Raw genomic sequence first — 16,147 nt, forward strand, 5'->3', positions numbered from 1 at the left:
ATGGGGTAGACATGAAAGGAACTTGAAGCCACACTCAGATCAGCCATAGTTTCATAAAATTTTGGATTAAGCTCGACAGCCTGAATGGTGTTCCTAATTCTTTATCTCTGCAAGCAGTAGGAGGTGAGATTCTTCGTTAGCCATGTGATCAAAAGAAAGCTGGAGCCTGTAATATTACCTTCAGTAGCTCTAGACTACATGTTGCATATAGCCCCAGAGTAAACTGTAACACACCATCAACCTGTCTGCCTTACTAACTTGGAAACTTTGATAATATCATCACTCAGGATATTGCAGTGTTCCTATCTAACCAGTACTTTGTATAATGAAACATGACTTCTATCCCCATGTATTTTAGTCCTTTGGCTATAAAGGCCAGCAATCCATTGGTCTTTTAATTAATTTTATGCTACGATTTTATGCTCCCATCAACAGTTACAATAGTGCCTCTCTTTGTATTATTGGTAAATTTGAAATGTGCTTTGCTACCTCATCATCCACGTTGGCAATAAGTACAGTAAACAGATGAGGCCTCAACACACGTCTTTGAAGGCCATCACTTGCCCTATCCTGCCAATTACAGTATGTGCCTCTTGTGCACTTAATATGTCCTGTCACTCAGGCTTTTTGAATATCTAACTAGTACTCTGCTTATAGAATCTGTATGTATGTCCCTTACTCTTCCTAGATTGAATGGGCTACCACCCCGAACAGAGCATGACACTTCCATTAATAATAAATTCTCTAATAAATCACCACCACTTGTCTCTGCCTATAGTGGTAACTGTGGCCTTTTAAACTCTATACCAACACCATACACTGTGACAACCAAATCCTTTTACCAATGGGCACCCCGAATATAAATCTCAAGGTTGCACATGCTTCACGCTGTCTTTACCCAAGTGCATATTACGGTATTAACCGTTTCAGATGATGTAGGCATTTTGCCTCTATTATACCAAATCTGCTCGTACACGGAGTTTCACAGCTAAAGACCTTATACTTGCACATATCACTAACGTAAAGAGATTCCTTGATGTATTTATTAAAATTTGATAAAGATGTTGAAAAACAGTTTTTCACTGTTGAACAGGATACAAGTTACTGTGTGAAGTGTGTTTTCTTTTATAACCTAAATTCCCAGTTGAAATTTCTCTCCTCACATAGAATGCACGTTCCTCCTTTCTTGGTTCAATTAAGCTACAAATATGTTGTCATATACAGTTTCCCTCCTCCACAAGCTTGCACTTACATGGAAACCAAGATTAATTTTACTGTTTACAATTTAAATAATTTTGTCAGAATATAAAACATGGAATTTCTTACCCCTCAATTTTACAATTATGGAATTTTAAAAGTCAGGTGGAGCTGATTTGATGGACCAAATGGTCTGCTGTGCCTACTTCTTGCATGCTTGTGCATTAGAAGTGAAAATTGCAATTGTACACATGAACAGATGATACCATGGCAAAAGTTTGCTCATACACAAAGCTGGACAAGTGGCATGATGCTTCCATGGCAATGTGCTTCAGCCCAGCCAGCGCTTTCAAATGAGGCAAGAAAAAAGATTCACCTCCAAACTAAAAAAGTACTTTGTTTTATTTGCATGCTTTTAAAATAACTATTTGCACACAGTTTTACTTTTCACTGTCACTTAGAATATGCTAATGCATTACAATTTTCCAAGTTTACTTTCACAGAGAAAATACACAAAAACTGAACATCAGGAGTTAGGAGAAACTGCAGATGCAGGGAGGTCTGAAAGCTGTCATCAAGGTGCTCACAATGGAAAAATATCACTGAAACAGTATATTTCATAACTCGCAAATTTTAGAATTCCGACATTTGGAGAACAACAATTCTTGCCTCTCTTTAGAGAGTAAAAGAAACTAAAGGTCCAAAATTTCTTGATTAAAGTGCTGTGTCCTATCCAAAAAGACTTTCCATCCTCCAATTCTCTGTATTGTCCTGCAAACCTTGGTACTTTCCTCAGATCATACCAAGGGAAAAATACACACATTTACATCCACATTTGTTGGTCGGTTGTTTTATGTTGTGGATGACAGGAAGAAGAAAATGTTTCAAGATTGGGCATCACCAGACAGACTCTCAGGACTGTCCAATGTTACAAGCCCCAAATAATTTTGGTGGTGTTGCTCCAGGTTGCTGATGTCTTAAGGGGAGTCTAACAGGGAAGCAAGGCCAAGCTCACTTGGCTCATTAAAAAAAAGCACAATTTCTTTGTGAATTAATTTTGTACCCGAATAAAATGGAACAAAGGAAGTACCTTGAGTATTTTTCACTTATTTCCAATATTAAAATATGAAAGGAGCTCCATTCCTTTAAAAACCTTAAAAGATACACATAGCAATCAAAGTCATTTGCAAAGTTTTCCATCTGATTGTGATAACATATAAATCACAGCCTTATAGTGAGGGTAGTGAGGAAAGAGAGCTAGTAACTGGGAGGCTTCTGAGTTGGCGTGTTTCAATTTAGAGTTCAGATGATGGTTGGTCATTCATGAGTAAAATTTGTTTTAAGTAACGTGCGATATTTTGAACTCCTTCAATACAACCGTGCAACAAAAACATCTATTAGTTTTCCAAGGATTCCGTTCTACTTGCTGAAATACCTATTTCAAAAATACCATCGACTGTGAACAGGTAATGACACGTTAATTTATACAGAAAAATGTGCAACAAAGGCATTCGTGCAGATTTTGTTCAGTGTAACTATGTCACTCTGGGTATACAATCTCTAAAGCAATCTGACTATTTTAGGTTGCCACCCATCCTGTTTTTGAACAGACAGTAAGAAATGTCTGGACAATCTATTCAAAACCTAAGGCCAGACTTCAGAAGTGCAGTTTGTCTGTCATTACTTCTATGTCTCATCATTTGGAAGCATTAAGCATTGAGGCTATCATTTTAGGTAATTCTTCCATACTAGTCAAACGTAAACATTAAAACTCAAGTCATGATCCCATCCTCTGTCTAAATTCTTAATCTTGCCAATCATCACAACCAGTTTTGGAGTTGGTAAAATATGGCAGCCCAGTGGTTATCATTAATAATTTCTCACATGGCTCTAGTTCCTTTCATCCATCCCCAGGTCACTATGGTTTTCAGGGTCACTAGAGCTGTGGTTAAGGCTTCCCGGTGATGTAGGCTCACTGGTCTGGCTCTTTTTCCTCACCCTTCTCTTCTCTAATTTTGAATTAATCATAGCAATTGGTTTTATGTTCATTCGGTCTTTTTCCGCTTCTTCCTCTTCATTATATCGTTCTTCATCTTCCTCGGTTTCACTGTGGTAGGGACTGGAATGAAGAGAGGTAGCAGGGGATGGTGGTTTGGAAGCAGGCCTTGGATAGCAGAAACCTTCACTCTACAATTTAAAACAAAGCTTAGTCATTCGCAACACAAAGGAAAATGAAACATGATATATTTACATGATAAGACCATAAGATATATCAGCCATTCAGCCTTTCAAGTCTGCTCCATAATTAGATCATGGTTGATATGTTTCTTAACCCCATTGTCCTACTTTCTCCCTATAACCCTTATTCCCTTTAATGAAGAACATATCTCTCTCTGTTTTAAAGACACTCAATGACTTGGCCTCTACAGCCTTCTGTGACAATGAGTTCCACACATTCACCACACTCAGTTGAGAAATTCCTCACCTCAGTTCGAAAGGGTTGCCCCCTTCACTCTGAGGATCTGCCCTCAGGTCCCAGTCTCTCCTAATTGTGGAAACATCTTCTCCATGTTCACTCTATCCAGGGCTCTCAGTGTTCTGTAAGTCTCAATTAGATTACGCCACATCCTACTAAACTCCATCGAATACAGACCCAGAGTCCTCAATTGCTCCTTGTATCACAAGCCCTTCTTCCCCAGGATCATTGTTGTAAACCTCCTCTGGACCCCCTCCAACGTCAGCACATCCTTCCTCAGATATGCTCACAATATTCTAAATGTGGTCTGACCAAAGCCGTATACAGCCTCAGCAGTCCATCGCCCTCCCTCACCCTTTGGAACAAATACTGGCATTATATTTGCCTCAATACTACTTTTTCCTGCACGTATCTTAGTGTTATCTTCCAACTGAGCAACAATAACCTCAGTTCCATTGTCCAGAGCATTAATATATAACATGAATAGTTGTGGTCCCAACACTGACACCTGCAAACTCCAGTAGCTATCAGCTGCCATCCTGAAAATGACCCCTTATTACTATTCTCTGCCTTCTGCCAGTCACCCAATTCTCTCCCCATGTCCATACCTTGCCCATAACACCATGGCCTCTTATCTCATTTAGCAGTCTCCAATGCGGCACTTTGTCAAAGGCCTTTTGGAAATCTGAATAGATCACATCCACTGGTTCTCCTCTGTTTAACTTGCTTGATACTGTCCCAAAGTCCCTTGATAATCCCTAAGCTAAACACTAGAAAATTTCCAAGTCCAAAAGTAAATACTCAGTATGAAATCTCTTGATATTATGACATTACAATAACTTTGTAACTTTTGTGGTTAACATCTAACATTTATGGTATGAATACCATGACAAGCCAAATTGTTTTTTGATACTCTGTCAAGTTGCAGTTCCCATGCTTAGATTAAATGCTTAGGGATTTTTCTACACTGTGGCTCTCCATACAACCATTCATACCACTTAATTAATGCACATCACACTTTTTCAGATATTTAGTAGTCCCTTTTTCCAAAAAGTAAACAGAAATATATCAATTCCACACAGGAAAACAGGTGTGCAATTGAGAAAAGGCAATAATCAAATACCAACTAAATGCAGAATGGACAGCCTTAGTAATCAAACCACGATATAGAGGATATAATGCTTAAGGGCAAGAATATTAATACAGTGGAAACTCGATGGTCCGAACATGATGGCCAGTTTTTAGTTCGGATAATCGATTATTCGGAAAATTCATTAAATGCCTTTCCTCCGGGGCTCGGAGTTTTTAAAGTCTGCTCCCCGTTCAGGAGACTGCAGCAGCACACAGTGCACGAGGCCCTGACGCCAAAATGGCCCCTGGCCAACCCCACCCCCAACCCAGTCCAAACCTGCCCCTTACCGGTCCAAACCTGCCCCCAACCCGGTCTAAACCCACCCCTCACCCGCAACCTGGTCCAAACCCACCCCCGCCCCCAACCTGGTCCAACCCCGCCCCCAAACCCCAGCACAAATCGTGAGATCCCCCATCCACCACCTCCAGCCCCTCTCTGGGGCATCCGGACTGTACACCAATAAGACTGCTGCTGGTGCAGCTGCCTCTCTGGCGTAAGTCTCCAAATAGCGTGCAGACACAACCACAGCCACACATATAACTTTTATACTGCAAGTTTTTGAGAGGTTCCACATTTGCCCTGCACAGGACAATGTTGGAGAGATTATTCCGTGTGTGTGTGTGTGTGTGTGTGTGTGTGTGTCACAACCCCTCTGTAGAACTCCAGGGAAAGTGTGGGGAGAGAGAGAGGGCAGGCAGTCAGGCATTTGGAGATGGTGCCTCTTTAATCACTGTAAACAAAAGATGCGATCACTGCTGGAAACACGTCTTTGATGTAATGTTTCTACCGGGCCATCGAGATTGCCTTCGGATAATCCGATTTTCAGATAATTGGTATTCAGATAATTGAGGTTCCCCTGTATAAGGACTCAATTCCCCAACATTACAGAGAGCTCCATTATGAATCGAGAGGGATGTAATGTAATATAGTCCAAAGGCTGGAGCAAAAAAGGGTCACATCGAAGCACAGGTGTGACACAATGTCACTGATGGAATTGTAAAGAAATTTTATCTTGAAATTCCAAGATATTACAATTTGATCTTATTTTGCTTGAAGTAATCATAGACAGATAGTAAGTAGTCTGAACAACAAGAATGAACATTTCCTTTTAGGCAGTTCCTAAAACAGTGCTAATAACTAGCATTATAAACTAACACCCACATTAACAAAAATTTCACTTACTACCTCAGGTTCCCAGAGTGAAGATGTAAAGGAATCCGGAAAAGCCTTTGCTAACGCCATCTGTCTTGCATGTATGTAATACTGAAAACATAATCAAGATTGCACTCTATTAACAAAGAAGCAATCTCTCCACATACTTTGCACAAATAAATAAGATTGCTCTCATTTAGAGAGTACTCATGTATAGTGAGAACATAAAACACAAACAATTCTGTACTGCTCTTCATGTGCAGAATGACCTCTGAAAATACTTTACATTTACAAACAAAGAGAACAAGCAGCGTGAGTAATGGGAAAAGCAAAGCTCATGATGCAATGGTCAACCTAAAGGTTTTGAAGGAAGAAGCAATTAAACATAGGAAGAAGGTGTCAATGTGGCAGGATCTCAACAGAGATTTGCAAAGAGCAAGATGTAGTGCTTGGACATCGGGATAAATAGGTCTTTTTCAGGTTGTGAACCTGGAACTACAGTTATATTATCACTAGTATTACATTGGTTGCTGCTAGGCGCTTAACCATATACAACCTATATTAATGACTTTGATGAAGACATCAACTGCATTATAGCCAACTTAGCAGATGATACAAAGATAGGTAGCAAAGCAAGTTGTGAAAAAGATAAATGACTTAGATGAGGAAATGGAAGGGTGGCTTAGTAAGTTTGCAGATGACATGAAGGTTGGTGGAGTTGTGGATAGTGTGGACAGTTGTTGTAGGTTGCAACGAGACATTGACAGGATGCAGAACTGGGCTGATAAGTGGCAGATGGAGTTCAACCTGGAAAAGTGTGAAGTCATTCACTTTGGAAGGTCGAACTTGAATGCAGAATACAGGTTTAAAGGCAGGATTCTTGGCAGTGTGGAGGAACAGAGGGATCTTGGGGTCCACACCCATAGATCCCTCAAAATTGCCACCCAGGTCGATAGGGTTGTTAAGAATGTGTATGGTGTGTTGTCTTTCATTAGCAGGGAGATTGAGTTTAAGAGCCACGAGGTTATGCTGTAGCTCTATAGGCATCTTGATTAGACCACACTTGGAATATTGTGTTCAATTCCGGTCGCCTCATTATAGGAAAGATGTGGAAGCTTTAGAGAGGGTGCAGAGGAGATTGATGAGGATGCTGCCTGGACTGGAGGGCAGGCCTTATGAATAATGGTTGAGGGAGCAAGGGCTTTTCTCATTGGAGAAAGAAGGATGAAAGATGACTTGGTAGAGGTGTACAAGATGTTGAGAGTTAAAAATCACACAACACCAGGTTATTGTCCAACAGGTTTAATTGGAAGCACTAGCTTTCGGAGCGCTGCTCCTTCAACCACCTGATGAAGGAGCAGCGCACCAAAAGCTAGTGATTCCAATTAAACCTGTTGGACTATAACCTGGTGTTGTGTGATTTTTAACTTTGTATACCCCAGCCAAACACTGGCATCTCCAAAAGATGTTGAGAGGCACAGAGTGGACAGCCAGAGACTTTTTCCCATGACAGAAATGTCTATCACCAGGGGCACAATTTTAAGGTAATTAGAAGAAGGTTTAGGGTAGATGTCAAAAGTAGGTTCTTTACACAGAGTGGCGGGTGTGTGGAATGGACTGCCAGCAGTGGTAGTAGTGTCGGATACATTAGGGACATCTAAGCGACCCTTGGATAGGCACATGGAAGTTAGTACAATGAAGGGTATGTGGGTGAGTGTGAACGTAGAGCAGGATAGAGGTCCGGCACAACATAGAGGGCCAAAGGGTCTGTACTGAGCAGTACTGTTCTATGAACAGTCTGCAAAGGGTACACAGATTTGGATGGTTTGTTGGCAGAGGTTAGAGAAGATAGCATCCATTTTACCAATGTGAAATGACAAGGCATTTTCAACTCATTCATATCTAAATTTCACGAATGTAAATTACAGTATAACTAGACTGAAGCATGGAGAAGCATACAGCTCAGCATTTGTGTACATATGAACTAGGAGCACAAATAGCACCTGTGATCCCTCAGGCCATTCAATAAATCATTGTTGATTTGATGACTCCACACTCTTGTTTAATCCTGATAATCTCTCACCCCCTTATTTTATGAAGGATCGATCTATCACGGGTGTAAAAATATTTAAAGACTTTCTTTTAGCCAGCTTTTGAGAAGAAATTCTCAAAGATTTACCACCTTGAGAGAGAAAAAAAATTCCTAATCTCGGCCTTAAGTGGGTGACCATTTATTTTTCAACATTGAGCTCTGGTTCGAGATTCTCCTAGACAATAAGGAACAGTCTTCCTACATCCACCTTGTGGAGATCTCTCAGGATCTTACATGCTTGAACCAAATCATTTGCAACCCTAATAAGCTCTGGTGTGCACATGTCTAGCTGTCTAACCATTCCTTACAAGGCAACATATCCATTCCAGGTATTAGGCTGGTAAATCTTCTCTGGCTTTCTTCTAATGTGATGACATCCTTCCTTAAATAAGGAGATGAATATTGTACACAGTATTCAAGATGTGGCCCTACCAATAACTGAAATATCACCTCCATTTCCTTTTTAATTCACTCACAGGACATGTGAGTCACTGGCTGGCTAGCATTTGTTGCCTGTCTCTAGCTGCCCTCGAGAAAGTGGTAAAGAGCTGCCTTCTTGAACATGTAGGTCTGCAGCAGTTCACTGTCCCTCCTTCATAGTAAACTAGAACATTCTATTGTTGTTGCACCTGCAGACTAACCTTTTGTCATTCATGCATGATGGCAGCCAGACCTCTGAATCTCAGCTCTAGAACATCTCTCACCATTTAGATAACATGCTTTTTTCTATTCTTGCTACCAAAATGGACAATTTCACATTTTCCCACATTATACTTCATTTGCCAAACTTCAACTCAATCATTTAACTTTATATCCTCTTCATGATTTACTTTCCTATCTATCTTTGTGTCATCAGCAAACTTTGCAACTTTATCTTCTGTCCCTATATCCAAGTCATTTATATATACTGGTAAATATTGAGGTTCTAGCACTGATTCCTCGTCATTTCACTCATTTCATCGTCAACTAGAAAATGACTCGTTTGGAAGCCAATCTCCTATTTACAACAAAGTGTTGCTTCCCACAATGTCAGCTTTTACTTTCCACAATGACCCTTGATGTGACCCCTTATCAAATGCCTTCTGGGAATCCAAATGCAGTACATCCATTGGTTCTCCTTTATCCTCAGCATGTAAGCCCACAAAGAACTCCAATAAATTTGTTAGACACAAGTTGGTTCAGAGATGGTAATATGGACAGAAAATAAATGATGGTTTTGAGACAGAAGAATTACAGAGGAACCTCGATTATCCGAAGGACACGCGTAGGGAGTATTTCGCACAGTTAAGTGAATTCTGGATAATTGAAAGCCGGATAACATAGTTTAGTCAAACATCGGGACCTTGGAATCTTGCCAGATAATCTGATATTCAGATAATTGAATGCCAGATAATTGAGGTTCCTCTGTAGATGTTTCTATAGATCTTCTGACACAGTCAGCATAGATAATCAAGAGAACTCCTGATGAAATAAATAGCAAGAGCCTACTTAGAGAAAATTAAGAAACTGGAAAACAAAGATAGGGAGTAGTGAATTCAGAATATAACAAAGAAAGCAAAGTGTGAAAGTGATGAAGCCATTCCAATTTTTAAAACCATGCAATAGGTAACTGCACAAAACTAATACTTAGTCAGAGTTGAATATCGATTAAATTCTTTTTTAAAACTGAGACGGTTTGTTGAGCATTACCCTTCCTAGATACTTCCAGTCCAGCAGATCAGAGAGGCGCTCTGTGCGATTCCTCTGAATGATGCGCTGTCGACGAGTCTGTTGACAGAAGCTGTAGATGAACGAGGTCAGTTGATTGCATGAGTCATCCAGAGATCTAAAACGACGATCAAGGATGTAAATCCCTGAAGGAAAAGCAAGCCTAAACTGAGTCATCTAATGCATAAGGCAATTACTGGCCAAAAAGACAGTTTTGGGCAGGTTCTCACTTAAAAAATTACAGTGGGACTGAAAATGTAAGCAGGTTTTAATTCCCATCAGCAACATAGTCAACGTTAGGGAGGTTGCCTGTACATTGGTCACTGAGTGATCATTATCACTTTTTATTACTTTAGCTTGATTAGTTTCTTTTCTTTGAATAAAAACAAAATATTACGGAAGTTGGATATCTGAAATAAACACACAAAAGGTTGGAGAAACTCAGTAAGTCTGGCATCATTCACTTAAAGCAAAGTAGAGTTAACATTGAGTCCAATATGACTCTTTCTCATTTTCTGTGTTCGCATCATTTTCACCGAAAACCAAGTTGTTTCCTGCCAGCAAGGACAAATCATACAGAAGATCTCTAAGACTGAACCCTATACAAAGCAGACCTCCCCTTCAGTTTGAAATCAAATCAGCTAATAGATTTCATTCTATATATTCTGCCACACATGCACAGTCTTCTCCAAAATATTCACATTCAAACCTTGTATTCCATTTAAAATCTGAAACTGGACTGACTAGTTCATTTCCAGATGTGCTCAACGGAAGTGAAGGGCTATAGTTGAATACATCACACTGCCTTTTTCTAAGACTAAATTGTCACCATACAAAGGCTGGAAGCAGAGCTTGTGGTGAATATTAGACATTTCGTGGTTCACTGAAACAAAGTGAGAAAACTTTGTTCTCACTATTGCACTGTGCCCATCTCACTCTTGACATTGCACAGTGCCCATGTTATTATTGTTGTCATACTGCAAATGTATCACCAATGTGCTCTGTTATTACATCAAACCCATATTATTCTGAATACATTCCTTCTATATTATTTTAACATACCATATTCAAACAATTTGAATTTATGTACTGCATGTTTATTATTGTATCTAATATATTGTCCTCATTCCATTCGTTTTAACTTCAAAATATATTTTTGTAAATGAACTGCACTCTCACAATTTTCACAAAAATGCAGTTGCATTATTCTCTAATCTACTGCACTTATAATGTTCTTGCTAATAATGCTGTGCCTGTATTATCTTTTCTGATGGACTGTAATCTGGTCATTCTCACTAACATATGGCACTCTGTTATTCTGACTGATTTACTGCTCCATATTTCTTATTAACATACTACGCTTGTACTACGCTGGCCAAAATACATACTACGCCTGTACTATGCTAGCCAAATACTGCAGCAATGTAATTCTCACCAATACACTCAGCCTGTATATTTGCAATAGTATAGTGTACTTGTATCGCTCTAATACACTTTAGGTGTATTACAATTATCCCTCAGTTAACATTTTTAATGTGCTCCTTACAGAGTGTTAACAAAAATCACTTTCCTGTAAGCAAACAAATAATAAAAAGAGATTATGTTTCTGACCTGTAATGTTTAAATTAAATACGCAACCTATTGGCTGTCATGAATTTAACTGGCCCAACTAATCTCCTACTAACTTTTAATAGCTTAAAATTTCTCAGTAACTGGCTAACTCTTCCAACTTACTTCCTGCTTGTTGCTTTCCAGTTCCAGCTTTCCCATTCCCTGACCCTCCCATACTCCCATTCTCCGTTCTCACTACCTCACCCTGACAGTCCCATTCTCCACTCTCACTACCTCACCCTGACAGTCCCATTCTCCACTCTCACTACCTCACCCTGACAGTCCCATTCTCCACACTCACTACCTGACCCTGACAGTCCCATTCTCCACTCTCATGACCTCACCCTGACAGTCCCATTCTCTACTCTCATGACCTTACCCTGACAGTCCCATTCTCCACTCTCACTACCTGACCCTGACAGTCCCATTCTCCACACTCACTACCTGACCCTGACAGTCCCATTCTCCACTTCATCCCTGACCCTAATGTTTATCACGTCTCCTGCTCACTAGCTCTTCTGTTCATTACTTCCTTCTAATTCTCCCTCTCACTAACACTTTGAGCAAGAGCATGAGACAGGGGCAGTGAGACTGACAGAGCAAGCAGTGAGAGGAGTTGGGAGATAGCGCTGGTGGGGGGAGGGGGGGGTGGAAAGGAACATGCAGAGTGGGAGGAAAGTTGGGTAGGGACTGCAAAGTCATAGTTTGTTTAGAAAAAGAGGTTGCGCTTGCTCAACTTATGACCTTAATTAAACATGACAGCAGTGCTAATTTATCAAACACGTTAAACCAAAAACATGCTGTTAGAAATCACGTGAAATGTAATGTGTTCTTTTATTGTCACTGATATACTATACCCATGTGACTTGCACAAATATGTTGTACCCATTTAATTCTCACTAATATACTTGTCCATGTTATTTTACAGTAAAAAGTGAGGTCTGCAGATGCTGGAGATCAGAGCTGAAAATGTGTTGCTGGTTAAAGCACAGCAGGTCAGGCAGCATCCAAGGAACAGGAAATTCGATGTTTCGGGCCACAGCCCTTCATCAGGAATCCTGATGAAGGGCTCTGGCCCGAAACGTTGAATTTCCTGTTCCTTGGATGCTGCCTGACCTGCTGTGCTTTAACCAGCAACACATTTTCAGCATGTTATTTTACTAACATATTTAATCTATATTATTCTTATGAATGTTACTGCACCTATATTGTTCTCACTAACATAAAGCTCTTTAAGTATTTTCTGTACACCACAATGTCTGTTTTATCAATAACACCAAAGATTCGGTACCTAATGCACGTGTCTGCATAAAGGACCAGATGTTCTTTGCCTGTCACATATCATTCTCCAAAGTGCCTGCAGTTCTTTATATAACCACGTCTGCTATTATGCCCATAAGGGTTTTAATGATACTATTTGTATCAGAGCTCCAACGCACCCTTCATTGCAACTAGATTTAGTTATTTCTGAATCCAATCAGTTTCCGTGAGGCTGAACAATTATTTACTTGGGAGGAAATGTAGGGTATTATCCAATTTGCTTGTGGCATTAGTACCATTGAGGGTAATTTTATTAACAAAGAACTGGGCTCTGACTGGTCCTTTCTCTAATGTCATTACACAAGGAACACATCCCTCACGGGCACAGCTCGCCTTTAAGCCAGGCCAATTTGAAGGCACACAGCAGGCAGTAGAGGAGAGAGCTGTTTCCAGCTACAATGATTATATTACTGAAAACTACGCAAGACTGTGGCCCCATGCAGTGATCAGTAATAATTACTGTATCAGATAAAAGCACCAGATAAAAGGTGAGATGGAGGCCACATTATCAGTAAAGGGCCGGTCCGAGCTCATTTCTATTATTGAATTAGTCAGGTGCGCTAAGGTAAAATATATGAATCTCATTGTACTAACTGCTCAATGTAATTAAATTTTAAATGTATCATACTTGTCAGATAACTCCTCTGTATTTACCTACAGCTAAAAGAATGCAAATTATGAAGAGAAAGTCCATTTCAATTAAGGCTTTTTAAGGCTGGTGTTGGGGAAAATAAATTGCTTTTCCACTTCCTCAAACTTCTCTAAGTTACTCTGCATTTTCAAACACTGAATTTTAAAACGAACCAAAATTAAAAATCACTCAAATTAGCTAATGGACAGTATGTAAATAAATATAGGTCAGCTGCCCAGCACTACAGTTTTACTGCCAGCATTCCAGGGCTGGTACCTGGAAGAATTGTGCTGTGGAACATGAGCCACTAACCATGTTAGATGTTGGAGGTTAGGATTGGACTTGGCTGTTGAAACTCAGGCTTGGAGATTTCAATCAACTTATGTTGATGAAGGTGCTAAGAGTTTGGGATGTGCAAAGAGAATCAGGGTGATGGTATATGGGATTTCTGTCACATCTCATTTACCTGATCTACCCTGCGAATAAGCCATGTGCTATATTGGATAACAATGCTTTTCAACAGGCCCAGGGCACTTAGCTTGTAAAAGGCATTAGTACATTTATATAAGGATCCAAATGTTGGTTGCAGGATGCAAACTCATGCACAAATGGGACCAGTCTGTCCCTGATATCAGTTGGCTGGTCAAGACCTGGTCCAATCTAGAGAGGGACTAGTGGAAACCCCTTAAGTTGTAGTCCCAAAACCTTTGAAACGTTACATTTCTATAATGCTTTCCCTGGCTCTGCACTAGATTTAGTAATAATATACCCTGATTTACTTTTCAATTTTCCTCACCAATTTTCTCCAGAACTGCCTTTTACCTGAGTAAAATTATTACTAATGAATATGGTTAAAAGGTAGCACGCCATCAATTCCTAGGGGGTATGCAAAGTAAACGCAATACCTACCGTATGCTGCTGGATCAGCAATGTGTTGCTGCATAAAGCACCCAAAGCCAGATAAATTGGTGGTGATGCTAGGGATTCCCATCACTGTGCACTCCGCTGGGGGAAGGGAATAAATGGTTAATCCCATTAGAAACCACTTAGTCCTGACAGCAAAGTGATTAACTATTAAATAATGTTATAAAGTTGACCTTTCAGTATAACACTGTGCATTGCTGGAGAACTAAATTATTTTGAACTCAAACTTAATGGTCAACAGTCATTCTATCGAAATAAGCAGGATTCGCAGTGCAGCTGCAATTCCATTGGCAATCTTTTAATATCTCCACCCAGGTGGCCAATGTTCCCATGCCAGCTTAGATAGCAAGTATTTTTAGCAAGTATTACCTACTGAAAGACTTGCAAGGTGTCAGGAGATAGTAAACAGGAGGCCGAATCCTGGTTGTTTTTCTCCTGTAGAGCTTAACAGCATGAAGACCATCTCCACTATCCCGCCTGAGACCAGTTAGCTCAGTAGAGATTGGAGATCAGTCAATGGTAGCATTTTCCTGCTCTTTCTGGCTTGGTGTCACACCAAACACAGAGGAAATGGCTGTTAGTCAAGTTTAAGATAAAACTAGATTTCAAATTGAAACTGAGGATTTTGTGGTCAGTATAAAAGCAAGGGCACATTGTGCCAACTTTGAAGTTAAATTGCTCACTAAAGCGTAGTGTCAAATCAAGGGGTTCTGCAGACACAAGTGGCATCAGCAAGCTTGTAAACAGCCAATCAAATTGAAGTATTCCCATACATCAAACCAGGAAGTCAATATTCTTTGCTTTTTATTTATTTCACTATGTGAATTGTTAATTAATAGAGATATTTGACCTTCCACAAACATACAATTAGATTAGATTACTTACAGTGTGGAAACAGGCCCTTCGGCCCAACAAGTCCACACCGACCCGCCGAAGCGCAACCCACCCATACCCCTACATTTACCCCTTACCTAACACTACGGGCAATTTAGCATGGCCAATTCACCTGACCCGCACATCTTTGGACTGTGGGAGGAAACCGGAGCACCCGGAGGAAACCCACGCAGACACGGGGAGAACGTGCAAACTCCACACAGTCAGTCGCCTGAGTCGGGAATTGAACCCGGGTCTCTGGTGCTGTGAGGCAGCAGTGCTAACCACTGTGCCACCGTGCCGCCCACCAATGTTCAGGGATTGTTTGAACTTCTTTCCAGGTGAATTTTAATATGAATGATGATTTATTGTCACTTGTACTCTACAATGAACAATTTGGTAAATATAGTGAAAAGCTTCAATATTGGTTGCAACTCACCAGGAGTATATCCCCATGGCTCATAATAAGAAGGAAACACACCCAAATGGCAGCCACGTACAAACTCCTCATAATCCAAAGGAAGCAATGGGCTGGTGGAAGACAGGAACTCAGGGTGAAAGATGATCTGGAGAATGAACATAAACTATTTAGAAGAAAGCAGAGATAAGGATGCCGTTATAAACCCCGCCTGAAGCTGCAAGTGGGGAAGCCATGTGGCACTGGCCAAATAGGTTCAAGGTATAACCATTGCTTTGTGTTACCCAGGACTGCAGTGGGAAAATACAACTAGCATAAAGGCATGGATAATTAATAAGATTTCCACTCTGGATTGCTAATCAGAAAATATAAAACTTACCCAATCCACTGGTTTTAAACTAATCTTTGCCATATTGTATGTTTTATCTTTCAATTTGATGCTATCCTGTTAACTACAATTGGCTCATCCCTTTCACAGAATTCTTCTTTCTTTCTGGATATGTCTTTGTTGTAAGTCATGGACTACTTTTTTAAGATCTGTTTTGTTCCATTGCTGCTAATTCTCTTGCCTAGTCCACTCCATCTAACTTTGCCATCATTGTTACTTAATTACC

General features: G+C 40.2%; 1 protein-coding gene across 3 annotated transcripts in view; it reads right to left on the reverse strand.

Moving 5' to 3' along the window:
- Positions 1-1,581: 1,581 nt before the first annotated feature.
- LOC132824409 (glycogen [starch] synthase, muscle-like) overlaps positions 1,582-16,147 on the reverse strand; it is a 79,652-nt gene continuing 65,086 nt past the window's right edge. The window contains exons 12-16 of one of the 3 annotated variants that reach the window (XM_060838844.1): positions 15,555-15,681; positions 14,228-14,323; positions 9,739-9,902; positions 5,991-6,068; positions 1,582-3,384 (exon numbers count right to left, since the gene is read on the reverse strand). In XM_060838844.1, the coding sequence (XP_060694827.1) occupies positions 3,088-3,384; positions 5,991-6,068; positions 9,739-9,902; positions 14,228-14,323; positions 15,555-15,681 (762 nt within the window). In that variant the 3' untranslated portion in view covers positions 1,582-3,087. Of the gene's footprint in view, positions 3,385-5,987; positions 6,069-9,738; positions 9,903-14,227; positions 14,324-15,554; positions 15,682-16,147 lie in introns of those variants that run through there. The other 2 variants (XM_060838843.1, XM_060838845.1) reach the window with 2 other exon arrangements.

This window comes from Hemiscyllium ocellatum, chromosome 18 (assembly GCF_020745735.1).
Source record: "Hemiscyllium ocellatum isolate sHemOce1 chromosome 18, sHemOce1.pat.X.cur, whole genome shotgun sequence".
NCBI classification, from domain to species: domain Eukaryota; kingdom Metazoa; phylum Chordata; class Chondrichthyes; order Orectolobiformes; family Hemiscylliidae; genus Hemiscyllium; species Hemiscyllium ocellatum.